At 38.6% G+C, this 16,385-nt stretch overlaps 1 protein-coding gene across 1 annotated transcript in view; it reads left to right on the top strand.

Annotated features, from left to right (window-relative positions):
- Positions 1-10,625: 10,625 nt before the first annotated feature.
- The window catches only part of LOC102802172 (cyclic nucleotide-binding domain-containing protein 2-like), a 31,351-nt gene continuing 25,591 nt past the window's right edge, over positions 10,626-16,385 (top strand). The window contains exon 1 of the mRNA XM_085495112.1: positions 10,626-10,835. Coding sequence (XP_085351238.1) covers positions 10,626-10,835 — 210 coding nt within the window. The remainder of the gene's footprint in view (positions 10,836-16,385) is intronic.

Here is a 16,385-nt window from a genome sequence, read left to right as displayed (position 1 = left end):
TTGAAGATGTTCCCTGATTGGCTTTTCTGGTCAATTTCAGTGAGAAGTTTTTAAGCGAAAAATACACAAACATGATGACTGAGGCACAGTTCTTACAGCGTTGCATCAAGGTGACATATCTGAGGTCAAACAACAAACTAAAATTCATCAACACTAAATAGCAGAATGCAGTGACTTAATTCACGTGACCGTTCATAAGCGCTAACCAGTGGTCTTCATTCTGGACAATACACATAAATACCATAACACATAGACTTATAAGCCATAGGCTGAAATGCGAATGTTTATTGGTATATGCGCATGGATTCATATGATCTATCATGTTACAAGGTTTATGATTAACTGCGCTCAATTGGCTTCTGTTTTCTATTCACATAGTCTTGATTCCTGGTGGGTTTATCAATCGCGTCCTTTTGTCAATCCTAATTCTAAGGGCACCGTTTTAAATGCGACCCGAAACCATGTTTTATAGAGCAGCCAGATGAAAAGTAATCTAAATGTACTTTGAAAAAAAAGTAGCCTGTGACTTTCTTTGCCTCAAATAATCCACGTGTTGCGGCTCTTGGTCGTCATGGTAACGCAAAGTGGTTATTACTACCAGTATAACGCTGCAAAATTCGATTCTAGAATTGTAAACCCAAAATACGTTAGAGCTATATACATCTACGAAAATATGGACGCCCGCGCGAAAACAGTTAGTCAATATTTATGTACAAAGTCGTATTCTGTTTTTTATAATACAAACCGACATTCCGGGTGCCAAGAGCAAAGATTTTTTAAATTAGTGGTCATAATGTTGCAGTGGTATTTTATTTTTAAGCCTCACCCAGATAATGTTTTAGTGACATGTGTACCCTGGAGCCTATCATGACCGACAAACACTAAGCCAAGCGATGGAAGTGACTTTAAAATATGTGTATGTAAGCTGTGCTTTTTGATAAACAGCGCCACCAATCACAATTTACAGTAAAGCCAAACCAAACTCCCTAAACTCGAACAACTTGTTTGACATGATGCGTATTCTCAGTCGTGGAAAAATAATAAAAGAACAAGAAATTAATATGAGTGTTTATATAGTGCCAATTATCAGCACGGGACACCGCCCTCGACTAGGCTGATCTATCTTACGGATCGTGTCGTATTCTGCCACCGCAAGTTTATACATAATTAATATGCGCTTTGTGCATTACATTACATAAGACAATACCTTTCTCCAGATAACAACATAACAGAATGAATCTATGATGTTAAATCGGTTTAAACTGAAGACATGTGTGAAATAGATAAATACTAGCACAATAAACATTATGTACCCGGGGGAATGCATGGTTGTCAGGGTTACGGTACCAACCTTCACACGCGTGTGCGAAGTATCGAAGTCATATTATAGTCGTCAAACGACTGGACTGAGACTAGCCTAAATTTAATAAAACAATCCGGAACATTGGTTTGTTGTAAAATGTGTCATCCACACACCAACACAAACATTATTGAATATAGATGGACGCAGGTGTGAAACATACATGCTGAAAAATACGCATTCCACATCAACATGAGTTTGCGCGGCAGCCCACATTGTAATGAATGGCCAACAAACTTGTGTTGTGTTATTTCGAGGACAGAGGCTATAAAACATATTAAAATGCGCAACTAGTAAATTAAACATTGCAACTAATAATCGATACGGTATCTAACGAATCACCCTTGATCCACCTCCGAAAATGCTTCAAGCTAGTACTCACAAGGAGACTATTGTTGATAGCGGTCGCCCAGCGCAACGAGATCACCGGCCACAGGTGTGATCTATAGAGATTGGGCAGGTAGGATTAGGGCACATTGTCTCGGTTAATCTCATGTCTATTATACGAACTCCCCTAGTTGGTACGACACGGCATACATCGTTGACATTTACAACTATTAATTTCACGTTTTATAGACTCTAAGAAGTCGCGTTATTACTGTTAGTTTAGCTATCAAAACTTCTGTATGTTATCAATTTAATTTCGAACGCCGTAGATAAAATAGCAAAATACACATACAGGCAAATAACTGGACATCGGCTAATCGTACTCTTTACTCGTTAACTGCTGTTGACCAATTTAACCTTCAAAAGGATGTCGATTATTTTTTTCCGACGCTTATGCATCTTTTTCACGATAGACCGTGTAAGCTTGTTATCGTGTAGCTAGGAGATCCATGCGTACAGTGCCGTGGCAGGAAAGAAAGTCACGGGCATTGAACGCGGACAGTTAAACTACACGTTAACAGATGCATACAACGCGGCGATGTACACAATAATATAACCGAGAACAAAATTCATTTGGAAGTAACAATCGATGACTATTTTAAAGCATAAACAAAAAATAATCACGAAACCAAAAGAACACTTCGCATGTTTGTTTCAATGAATTAAATGAAATCTCGCTCGTGGAAATATTTCATTACCATAAATTGGTATGAGGAGTAAAGAGAGCGATGTACTTGGTATCAACTTGAGATTATTAGTCTGGTCATCCGCCGAGTCCACAAAGAATAAGTTATGCACTCAATAATGTCACTATCGCCTTACCTTCTCCGAGAAAAAACAACAACACACTGTAGTCGTGTGGGCGAGTTCGATAATGAACGGACGACGTTTCAAAACAGTACGGTCCTAACACTAAATTTAGGCAAGTCAAATTAACTCCGCACGTTGACAACAACGCTTTAAGGCTAAATAATGACTGTAACCAAGTCAGCGTTGTCCGCACTCGATCTTAATAGAAATGAACTCCCCGATCAAGGAGCGATTGGACGACAGGGACTGTTCCGTCACGTTGAGCTTTGATTGATGAGTTTTTAATTCTGTACGACATCTGACCACTCTGTAAATATGTGATATATGGTCTTAGCAAGCGACTAAATTGCAGACAAAAATGTATTATCGCGGAATGATATGGTTACTTAGTTCCCATTTGAGCGAGATCTGCTACCTCATTAATATTCAATATACCGAATCTGACAAGTGTCTGATTGGCTCAAAGTATCGGGCTAACCAGTCGTCGACAAATCAAACTCATTGTTCGAAACACGTGGCACGTGAAATCAACGCATACTGCCGAATCTGTCAAGTGGAATCGCAAAACATTCAAACACACATTAAACGACTTATTCACTCGATACAGAAGTGGTCAAACATTACCAGCGCAGCGATTGTTAGGGGTATAAAGGTTGCTCAGTAGTTAATCCCTGTCTAAACTGACGGGGGTTTCGTTGTAACACGACACTGCACATACACAGTCACGACTATTGATAACTGCCTTCCCGTACAAAGTGTTACAAGCATTGCATGGCTGATACTTGGTAAATACAGGATTGTAACAGTATGTGTCATGACCTGCGATTGGTACAGTATGCCAGGCCCAGTGAGTAACTCGTAAAAATGGGACAATTCAATAGCACCATACAGATTCTCAATCTTTTCCTGCGACGAGAAATAATCCATTAAATCACAGTACCGGGATAGAGGGACTGTGATTAAATAAATGATAATGAGCAAACAAAACACCAATGAGTTTATACTGTAATATTATTCCTCCCATAACGCTAAACACTAATCATTTTGAAATATGATTTAACAAAATGCTATACATCTGAAGTTTATACTACATGTTTGGGCACCTCATATATGTGTGTTAGTCGCGTCCATCCTTACCATACGTATGTGTATTCAGTTCCCGTGCATAGTATTAGAGCACGCTACCGCTCGTACGTGCGTACACTTAGCACACAGTTAATCTCGGACTTCTTTATTAATCCTTGGTCATGATAGTTTCAGTTGGTGTCACGATTTTGATATATTTCACATGCATTCAGCGAGCACGGCTGCCATTTTGAAAGGTGAATTTTTAAGTAATATTATATGTGTACATAATGCAACAAATACGGTACTTACAATATATCCGCGACGGTAATAGCTTGCCAATTAATTACCGAACATCACTGAATAGTAGTATTTTTTTAACGTAACATTTATTCAATAACACTCACATATCCCCCCCCCCCTGGGGGACGGAAAAGGTTACAACTAATGAATATGCAAATTAGCAAATCTCCTTTTGTATAAGAGCTAAAATGCAGTGTAATTTCAGTGTACTGATGATAAACTGTCACCTTCCATGCTCTAGTTTATCAGTCATGTAGTTACACCACGAACAGTTCAGTACTCCCACTATCGCCGTGTCCTGAAGTAGGACACGTGCACCTGTGAGTACCGTATCTTTCCTTACAGCTGGTTGGTTGTTTGTGATTTATTACATATTCCTTTAACACATCAATTGCCACGCACACATACATGTTTACTTTGACCTACCTCACCTTGATTCGTGATACAAGCGGGTACATGGGTTGACCTGTTCGACCCTCACGCACCACGTAGAATGGGTGTCATTGCATGCAAGTGTTATCACAACCTGGGTTACCGTCGTGACCCGGCACTCAACATATCCCCACCTGGTGCTCACCACCACTTTATTCTAGTGCATTTATACTCGCCATAAAAAGTTCGCATATTTGTGAAGAAAATAACTAATATGCTGAAATGGTCTATATGCTAGCATGGGTGTAACACAGACTATTTTTGCCTCCACCGCACCAGTACTGTGTAAGTGCGCGTGCCTTTAGGTATACACTTGAGCACTTGGCTTTGTGTGCTCCCGGGGGGGGGGGGCTACTTCCACAATAAGTGGAACCATTTTTTTTCTATTTATATACCCACTTCTAAACACAAGTGTTTTCAGCGAAAAAAAAAAACACCCAGCTCACAACTTTCGCAACAAGTGAGCGCATCCGGGCAATGCATTTTATTCAGCCTTTTCCGCTATTTGCCTTTGAATATAAGGCCCTGTGAAAAAGCAAATAAATGCTACAAACTTCTAAACCAAACCATTGATAAATGACCACCCACTTCGAAACAAAATAACGTGAAATTACACCCCAGTCGGGAGGCACATACCCGTATTGCACTTCCATGAAAGTAGCCACCCCGGGTGTGTGCTCGTTCCGCATTGAACATTACGACACTTGTACGCGAGAAATAAGAGTTACGAGTAACTTACTCCCAATTCGGAAGTCAGTAAATGATGAGCACAAATTTGGATGAGCACAAAAACATTTCGCTCATCAAATCAGATAAGACATCTTTGTCGTAAATTGTATTCCGCAGTGTATCACGAAGATTTCAGTCGACGGAAATACTACCGCGTTTTCAGGTAAGTATATAGTAAATATATGTTTTGAATGAGATAATAGACAGAGAATTCTTCATTCAAAAATATTAAAAACTTCTTTGTCACTACCATGAAACTTGAAACAATAAGACTACAATCTTATATTCGTGTGTCAATGGTAACAACATATGACAGTATTATTATACAACTAAAAATTGGGGTTTCATGTGACCGTGACCGCCTGCCAGAAAATGCCGCAACGTTAGTAGAAGTGTATGTAAACTTAATATCACACCATTTATTGAAGCCCAGCGCCCTCTCTCGTTATAGCCAGTTCTATTTAATCACGTTACAGAGCGTGGTTAAACAAGAAATCACGAACAAGATTGGCTAGTCATAAGAATGCTTGCACCAAACAACATTTTTATCATATGTGGTTCTAGTTTCTTTTGTCGCTAATCAGAACTCTATCGTAGCGGCGCTGCGAGTTTCCGAATAACCACCACGACTTTTCGCACATAACATGTAGAATAATTATAGTTAATTATTCTGTACGTGTAAATTAAGTTATGACAATGCCAGTAGTTGTTCCCACTACCAGTCATAAAGCTGGCATGCACCACGGTGTTGATAGCGCCACATGGTGGGTTTAACTATTTAATATCTGTTGCCATGAAAACTGAAACACCATGCTACGCAATGAAGAGAAAACAGAAGCGAGAGGAGAGAAAAAAAAACGAACCTCAACTGTTTTGTTCAAATCGTAAACGACGGTAAAGTAAATAGAGGATATACGCTATGTTGATATGCAGGCGACGACGGAGGTTGAATGAATATCGCAAATTGACATCAAACAAACGGACGTCGATAGTATTCTTGGTATACTTTGTAATATCGTCTGAGAAACACCTGTTTCAACTCGCTAAGTCTAAAGTGTCATTAACTTAACGATTCATATATCTGTATATATGGATAGTTTCAGTTCTAAAATTATTTTTTAAATTTGACGGAGAAGCATTAATATCAACGTTACAAGGTGCCCAGAAGATTACGTCATCATGGCCGACTCAAAGAAACCGCTGGATATCAATATGGCGGCACTTAGAAAGCGGCTCGAGAAATGTATTTCGGTAAGATCCTAAAACTTTGTATTTTAACTCGAACGGAGTGATTTAATTTGTTGACTCTTCGTCAAGTTTATTTAACGCTATACACAATCTCTGGTATGAATGCGTGAGCGATATCAACGTTCTAACATTACTTACCCTGCCGTGACTTCTGAGTCGTAAACGGGACTGGTGGTGACCGTTCCAGATGACCGCTCATCTGTGACGACTGTACGGTATACAGACACGAGTCACTGCGTACTAATATGAGTTATATGGAAAAACAACTTTTGAATACGATGAGTTCCATTATTTTCAATAATGCACATATTATATTGGATTCAAACAGTACGGTACACATTTTTTCTGGTTTAAAATCGGATAAAGCGTTGGGATTTAACTTTTTTTCTTATAGCTTTTAAACCGAGCACATTTAAGACCATTAAAGACCTGCCAAATCGTGAAATGAAATCTACCAGCTTTCTAGATACGAACATCATTGTCACTAAGCATCTGCTTTGAGCTAGGAATGCAGTAACAATATCATTCAATCCAATATTTTGCAAGCAAATGTGTGTAGACAAACGGATAAATCTGCTTATTCTATGGTATAACCCGATTGAATATAAAAATATGGCCCATGTTGCAATGGTTTGCAATTAGAGGTCTTATTTTATTCGAATTAACTCATGTAAAGACATATTATTTTACATATAGCGTGTCTTATTTCGTGGTCGTTTGAAGTAAAATACCGCGGAACAACACCTGTATTTGGGGCGAGTTTCTATTTTCAATGAAGGTCATTTTCAAACCATCACATTCTGTTCCGCATCATTTGTTGAACACACTGCATCGCCATAAACAGTTTAAAGACCGGTGGATTCGTAGTGGTTTTCGCATATCGTTGGTGGCGCTAGATTTACATAGCTAGTTGTTATCGTTCAGCAGTTTTCAAATCAAGTGAGATGATTTAGTTTTAAATCATAAACTAGAAAAATACAATAAGGCATTAGTATTATAGGTAGAATGCAGCAAACCTGAAATCACACGCAGGAAGATATATTGTGACGTCATTAGTGAATTGTTTTGGATAATAGTTCACAAATGTGCACAGCTCAGGATTAAGTAATGTTAAAATATTAATATGATTTTTTACGTCTTCGCTTTGATTTAATTAATATTTAATTCAGATATGTGCAATGCGAGTGGGTAAAGTCTTTTTTATACAATATGAAGTTTTAATTTGTAATGTTATTTGCTAATTACTGTGACTATAATTAGCAAGAATATGATTAATTATTAAGATTTTAAAAGTTTTACTCGAGTATAAAATAAACAATGCTGTATTCGTTAGTTTAATTCGTGTTTTATGGTAATAACAAGGAATCGATTAATAAATATAAAAGCCATGATACACGGTTCTACCTTTGTTAACAACAGACGTTGTATCTTTATTGGTCCCTTTATTCGATCATTGCATTTGTATCAGGATGCTTCGAGGCGCGTCATGGCGCCTGGAAAGCGCACGCGCGCAAGAGCGTGCGTTCCTTTCCTTCGGATTTTGAGATTCGCGCGCTTTTACAAAAACAGACGGGTTCCATTGTTCCAGGATTTGGGTTGGCATATTATTTTCAGTTCATGTCGTGGATATTTTTGACCTCTTTTTCATTATAAAATTATGACGAAGCAAGTCGAGGCTCCAATCCCCAACACAAGAAGACACTCAACGTTAAGAGCCACGCCTACTATATCACTGTCAAGTCCACAATATTCGAGTCACCATACTAGTGTGCGGTGCAAGCCAGGTGGCACAACGACTTTGGAGAGGGATGCGAAGAAATTGGGTGTATGTGGTGACTCGGCGCTCCGACACCAATGCGGGTCTTCTAGGCACCGCAACACATCTCCAAGCAAGCATCAATCCCTGAGCACGAAGCATGGGATACAGCATAGGAGAGAGAGTGTGCATCAGTCAGGTCATTCTCGAAGATCAGGCGATGCACGGGTCGAACACTTGTTGCACAGCAACCTTCTCCGATTGGCCTCTAACATGTGGTCGAAGTGGTCAAAACACAGACAACATACGGAATGGGAAAACAACGCCGTCCAAAAACGAATGGTAAAGGTCAGTGTCAAATGCTGGTATATTTTTCACATATTTCAGCGAGGTTATGTTATTAAGATGGACATATTCTGTTGGGAAATGTGTCGGTGTTAAAAACAAACAAAACAAATTCCAGATGTTCACACATGCGTATGTATTTTAGAAAAAGGACACAACTTCCGAAAAAATTGACGAAAAATGTTATACAGGAAGTTCCATGACGGGCACGATTTAACTATTTTGCACGCATCACATGAACCGACTGTCATTTCTCTGTAGGGCGCCGCGATACGTCGTCATTTTCCTTCAGTGAGACAACGTTTTAAAAATCCCTCTATAGTCGTAACTTCGTAAACGTTTTTTAAATACAATGTGATATATGACTCAATGCCGATATCTCTACGGGGTGAATTAGGTTGTTTATATAACACGAAACTCGTGGTTTATCAAAAACTGCTGTTGCACAACAAATGTTGCGGACACTGTAACACATATACTATGAAATATGTCTGCAACTTTTGTCTGCAACTGCAACTTATTGCCCACCTTCAGTGCAGATGATACTAGTATTCTGGAAGAATGGTTGCAACAAAATAAACAAAAACTAAAAAAAAAGAACGCTTAGAACGAAATCCCGCGTTGTAAGCATTGAACCAAAAATATTGAAGTCATGAAGTTAAGGAATTTAATTCAAACTATAGTGAATAGGCGAACAAGGGAAAATATTGTTTTGAACAAATTACTCATATCTTGTCAAATATTTCAGGATATTTTGAATAATTAGTTGGTTGCACATTGGTTGAGATACAAACAAATACTGCCTTGAAATATGGTTCACTGTAAACTAAATATATTGTACTTGCAGCATACCAAATAGTATTTCTTGGGAGATAAATGTAATACAATGATACAGCACGTGCACCGACTTTTATTGTACGTACTAGACATGTCCATTGTTTCATTGAACAAACAGTAAGTTAATAATGAATCCTGATTCATGTATTCATCGACATACAGTAACAAACAGCAATATGAAAACTGTTTTCATCCATATCTTTAAAGATGAAAGCGGATGACACGCTTTCATGCACTGGAATTTCAAAATTCTAATGTATGTTGACATTCGTTGTATACGTGGCGTGAAACCCGTATTTGAACATGACGCGGCACAACGACATATTCATTATCAAGTTTTCGTCGTCGCAATTGATACAACTACACAGCTCAGGGGTCAACAGGTTTACGGGGGGGGGGGGCATGGCAGCATTTCAAACTAGCGAAAACAACTGAGGGTACAAGCTAAAATTGCTGGGTTATTAGCCGAAGGCAGTGAGCGATAGTGTGGTATTGTATTATGATAAACCAAAGGACCTGACTTAATTGAATGGTGTCTTAGTATATATCCAATGGACGGTAAAATCGATTCCTTAAGGGAAGAAAACTCAATTTATAGTTTCATTCATGCCCGCCGCGCGATCGGGTGATATATGCAATGGTTATATTAGGTTATAAAGTACTGTGCAGTGAGTGGGATAACTTGTTTCGTCCTCATAATCGTCTTCTAGCAATATATGAACTTATTTACTCTACGCCCAATCTATCGGAGTTTTACGCGTATTTGATAACGAAATCATACATACAATGTGACTTAAAATAACAGTGGACGGTAAATAATCTTAACGTCAATAACAACAGATTCATATCACATTCGGAAATCGTACAAGCTATATCGTTGCCCATCTGGTACCGAGACGTTGACGCTCACCGCAACCGTCATTTCAAGAGATCGTCTGAACGTTGCGATGTGAGACACCACAGATCGTAAACGTAAAAATCAAGACCTCAGATTTTAAAGTTCACGGAGTGGAAAAACATTTATGCCAGTATTTTTTCCTGGATCATAAGTTATGTTTGATTTCCCGGTTGATTAGCGCAAATATTCATTTGACACCTCACAATCGACGCGACTGCTCGGGGCTATTCATTGCCCTGTGAACTCACCTGACTGTAGATAATACTATTAACTTCGGTGATGTACAGACAATATAAAAAACATTGCTAATCAACCAGAACTAACTATTTTTCTCTCGCAAACTGAGTTGCTATGGACAACAAGCCAAAGTAACAACATTTCTAAACGCGTCACCAATGAAGTTCGATAAGACCGTAGAGGATGAGTATCATTTGTGGTCGTGAACACTTCCCGACATGAGTGACTGCGGCAACGGCGTCCTAAAACAGTTCAGATTTCCAAGACTTACATCGGAGCTACGGGCGAACTGCCTCAGTGCGGACCCGTTTATGTTAGCCGGAAGTGTCGTCGATGACGAAGTTGGTAACAGTCCAGTCAACGGTATTAATGATGCAAGTTGGTGCATTGGTGACAGTGAGCATGATGAATTGTGGACACAGCGAAAAGTAAGTTTGTTTATGAGTCGGGTGACAACAACTCGGCCATTCTTTCATTTCAAATCAGATAATACATCTCATGTGTCTGCTACCTTGGCTTGGCATGTGATTTGAAACTGTGTGCGGCGTTACTATCATGATTTATATTTCAGTCAGTTTGACAGTGGTTGTCATGACATATACTGATAAAGGTTAATGACAAGACCAGATGGCGAGCTGGTCGAAATCAACCAAAAACATCTTATGACTCTGCAGTTTTTAAGATACAAGACAGTAGCTGTAATTCTAAACCAATGTTGTTTGCGAGTTTAAAAAAGGTAGTATCTTGGTGGAATGTTAGTGCGAGATTATTACCCCATCAATATTAGTTAGTGTTGACAATGTATAGAAATGTTTTCTCTAGACAGCTTGACGAGTAATTAATTGATTATGATGTGTAAAACTTTCATGTGATTGGTTGTTTGTTGGAAGGAAAGGCCTTGGAGTCTCTTATACTGATTGTAATTGGTTAAGGGGTGACAAGAAATAAAGATGGATTTAATGCTGTCTCGGGTGAAAACCAGGGACTTGGCAGAGAATCGTCTTGGGAACATGAACGAAGCTTGTGTGTGTCTTTTGTCAGCCTAGCGTGGAAACGACCGAATCCCGGTTACCTAAGTGAAAGGGTTTTAACCATCAAAAATACCTATCACATTACTCCCAATCTATACAACAGTGGTCTCTGATCTAGAATGCGATACAACATTCACGTATTTCGATTGAGCGTGAACAAAGTGAATGAACTCCTATTCTGATCCAAAACATCCAGAATAATAGACAATATTTGTAATTCTAAATGGATGAAAGCTGTGTTTGGTTGTGATGGTCGTTGGTCATTTGGTATATAGTAAATCTCTCAAAATTATTATTTTTGTTTTTGACAAAATAATATAGACAACGTGAACATCATTCATTTACGCCACGGAAAAGCAACGTTGCCAGAGAAGAAGCTTATAGGAGAGATATGGCTTTGGAACACGTTCAAAATGTTGAAAAATTAGATAATTTGGAACATTTGTTTCTTTTTTGATAGTGCATGATGTTGACATGTACACTAGAGTATATGCGATCGTAAAACACGTAGTTTTAGCCGCACAGTGATTTGTTCAAGGAAAAAGAACAACACGCCTGCTCATGCGCTGTTGAATACTGGTACGCACTTGTTTGGTGCACAAAAACAAGTGTATTGGGTGAGACGAGCTTGTAATATTTGTATTCAAAGAAATTTCAATAATAATAATATTTGTATTCAACGTTGATTTCAACACAGCTTACTCAATAAATATCGTCTGTAATATGAATCGAAAACTTTCGAAAAGCAACAAAGTCGCTCAGCGACCCCTCCTCAAAGGTTCAACTGATTCAAAATAGAAACCCTTCTCCACTCGGTCAGAACGGAAAACATTCAAACAGTCAATTAAGGTCAGTATCGTTGTGACATCCGGCGATCTTGTTTAAATACCAATGTATGTTCATTATATATTTTGAAGGTAAACGAAACGCCTTGTTTATTCCGAGGGGGTGGCTGCCGTAGGGAAAAGGTGTTATATTCCTAGCATAGCACACGACTTTATTTCAAGGTTTTCCCTTGCACGCAGTGAAATTAGCCTACTGACGTCATCACAACGTTGGCATACCACCAGTCGCATATAGTGCGTTATTCGTAGGACAGTAAATATGATTGCAGGTGTACGCCATGATAAACGCAGGCAATGCACCCAGCAAGTTGACAGACAAGACAAGGTATTCCGAACGGACTCTAGGTGAGTTTTTATATAACAGAAGGAACTGTTCACAGGACAGACAACTTGGATATATTAGCATAGTATGGTCCGCTCTGTGTGTCGTAGCACGGTATCACTGCAATGGCCCGGGGCATGAAACTTCTTGAAGATATTGAGGAACGTGTTTTATGGATGCATTTTCGTCTGATGGAGCATGTACGAAGAAAATCTGTATGCGTCACAAGTCATGTATAGAACAACATACACCTGCTTTGCATCCCGTCATTCATTCATTTATTTGTTTGTTTGCTGTTTGTGAATCAGTGACGATATAACGAATGTCTCGTGTATTCGTGGCTGCCTAATTCAAGAAAACGGGACAAGTTGTGCAGATCAGCAATCAGTTACGTCTAAAAAGTTGTGTTGTTGTTTTTTTGTAATGAGGGAAATTTTTTTATCTCCCTTTTCTGGTCTCGTCTTGGCGTCTAGGAGCCATGTAGCCCACGTAGCAGTTCAATTCCACAATCCATATTTACCGTATTTGTGTATATATCGTTTGTTTGTTTTCTACGACGTTTTCAGCTTACAGGGACACAGTTTGTTTGTGTGTGGAGAGAGGTGTTTTGGGGGGGGGGGGTATCACTCGTCAATTTCAACGTATCTTTGAGTGTGGTTTTGTTCAAAATGAACATAAATGAACTAAATAAATGAACAAATAAATAAATAAATAGACCGACCGACAGACAGACAGACAGACATTGAAATAACCGTTCCAAGTAAATAAACATGTAGCTAATTTTAATTTACGTGTGATCACTGGCGCGTGCGTAAAAAGCTTTGAATTTTAAAACATTGCCGAATGTCTCACTTCGTGTCAAGTATAAGCTCACATGCTACCATACAATACATAGGAGATTTATAATACGCTGATAAAACAGTTTGTGGAATGTATAAATCTCGCCAAACTCATACGCCGATGTCAGTGGATTTGAGTTTATTATAATCGTGAAAGTTTGTTTGTTTGCGTTGGCCCTGAATGCACCCTCACTATGGCCCGTGTAATCAACCACAATGAACTACCAACGATAACACCATGTGGAATGAGACTACGACAAGTTTCATTACAATCGACCCAGCTACGGAACTTGTTAGTTAATTTCATTTGCATCAAAAGACGGTGGCCTGCTGTCTCTGGGAGATATTCTAAAACGCGGAAATGATAAGGTAAATTTTTGTACGTAGCATCTCTACAGACCTATGTATACATTAAGTAAGATAAGCATACTGATCATATCACCACGTCGCACAGTATGGACAATTGTTATTTCCCATTGGAAGTGTTTTGTTACGTCATCGAGCGAACAGTAATGTCCCTTACCGCATAAGCGCTCTAACTTTATATTCGGTGAACAATTGTACCATCCACCCAAGGTTTGGGACATCGCGGAATATTTGTTTGTGAAGTGTAAGCGTCATGGACTGCGTCAAGTGCACCGGACACCTTGTAGACGATTTGAGAGCCAAACACTTTGACGGAAGGGATATTTTGTGTTCTAGGGTGGGTAACATTTTTCATGAAAAACGTTTTTTTTTTTTGGTGTTTAAGTTCGCCAATACTCATCGTCTAGTTAATTTCTCATATATTTGATCACACTTAGGCTGCCTTCCACACATATATGCTATTGTAAATCCAGTCCCACTTTACACTCAGACGTGGGTAATATCGGCAGAAAGTGACCCGCACAAGGGGAGTCACAGAATTCTCGAAAAAAGCAAGACAACAATTCTGGCCAGCTCTCGGAAAAATACTAGTAGTCGACGCCGCCTTTAGTATTATATTTATTATATTTCCCGTGTTACTTTGAAAGGATACCGCGCTAGAAAAACGTTCACTGGACCATGAACTATGTGCAAACTATTATCTCAGTCTTCTCTATGACTAATAATGTCCGCCATCATGTATTATTAAGACGGACAAACCGTAAAGACACGAATTTCGACTTTCTTCTACCTCGAGTGCGCGTTACTTGTATAAGGTATTCTTCAGGTGATTTTCTTTCACCAATGTTTCATCAAAACTGTTAAAGCTGGAGTCGTCACCTGCGCATGCGGCAGATGGCCATAACGCGTCGTTGTTTACAAACAAGTGTCTACCCACGAGTCTTTGCGTTTTTGGCATGCGTTGTTATCGTTGCTTAGGACTTATTCCCAACGCGTGCGCAGGTGCCGACCCCATCGGCTGTTGACTATACTAACTTGAATATGATATCGGATGTGATATCGGATGGTACATAAATACTCTGGACTATGCCATATACATGTTCAGTTTAGGGTTAAACTTTGTGGTTACAAATTACCTAATTTGCATAAACTAACCATTTTATAGGTGCTCCACAAATTACTTTTTGGTTGAAATTCTTGCATACTAATTACCTACTTAGTATAAATAGTCATGTGTCATAACTGTAATGTACTAAACACTGCTGCATATAGGGACATGCAACCAGTGCTAGTATATTGAGGCGACTGGCAATGTATCAGATGACTATATATGGTAATGTGACCTCAATAATATGCATAACTGTAATGTACTAAACACTGCTGCAGATAGGGACATGCAACCAGTGCTATTATATTGAGGCAACTGGCAATGTGATATGAATAATGTATCAGATGACGATATATTATCATTATGTCATTAAATATTTATAATTATTAAACCAGTTATATTTTGTAATGATGTATTTGCTCTATTAGAAGCACATATAAATAACAAAGACAAGTCTATGGTCAAAATAAGACATATTTCAATGATTTTGCTTAATGTGTATTGAAGATGTGCTTCTAATATAGTAATAAATACAGTAGTCTTTATTTGTATGCCTCTAATGCCTTCAGCATACGGGAGTTCTGATTGACAGTGAATCAAAAACCGAACCGAAACTTTTTTGACTAATGCTAAAATGATTGAATGTAGACAGATTTTGACACGGAGTATTATCAGTGTTATAAGCGTTAAGATATGCGTACATGTAACAAACATGTAACAGTATTATTCAACCTTAAATGCTATTTTACCACATACTTAAAATAACATTAAACAATGCCATTGACATACATAAAATGAAAAAAATGTGCGGTATGAACACCTTGTTTTAACATTTAGTTTATGTGATGAACGCATTTCCCCAAAATCTACAACATATTCTCCAACGGCGAACTGTGTGAATTATTAATATAAATTCTACATATTTATTAATTTTTCGAAAAGATTATTAGGTCAAGTTCAATATTTCACTGTTATGTATTCTTATATAGATGCTTATTAACATATATATACATTAGATGCAGTCACGGGAACTTGATGCAGCAAGAAAATATACAATTGTGTCACTTATTATATTATAGACATTTCATTATTCCACGAATAGAGGTATTGTAATGTTTGGTGGTAACTGTGAAATGCAAGTGCGCTCTATCAAATCATTAGGCAATACTTTTGTTTTTAAGTACGTGATCTGGGTCGACAGCCTCTAGAGGGCTACCTGCCGTATGTGTGTGTGTGTCTATAGAACATGGATTTAGTGTTTCCCCGTAGCGTTGCACCAGCAAAGGGGCAGTCATTTGATGAATAAACTTTGAGCTTTGGAGCTTTAAGTTGAAATCAAGGCTTGTTGGTTTTCACATGGCACATTTCAGAAACTGTTGAGACTACTTCCAAGTAATTCCACTCCCATCCCTGTTACGATGACATGATCCATGATGATAGCGGGTGTCAACTTGTACTGGGACTCCG

Source organism: Saccoglossus kowalevskii, chromosome 21 (assembly GCF_978046115.1).
Source record: "Saccoglossus kowalevskii chromosome 21, keSacKowa6.1, whole genome shotgun sequence".
NCBI classification, from domain to species: domain Eukaryota; kingdom Metazoa; phylum Hemichordata; class Enteropneusta; family Harrimaniidae; genus Saccoglossus; species Saccoglossus kowalevskii.
The sequence above is the reverse complement of the archived record's forward strand: the minus strand, read 5'-3'. Positions and strand labels throughout refer to the sequence as shown.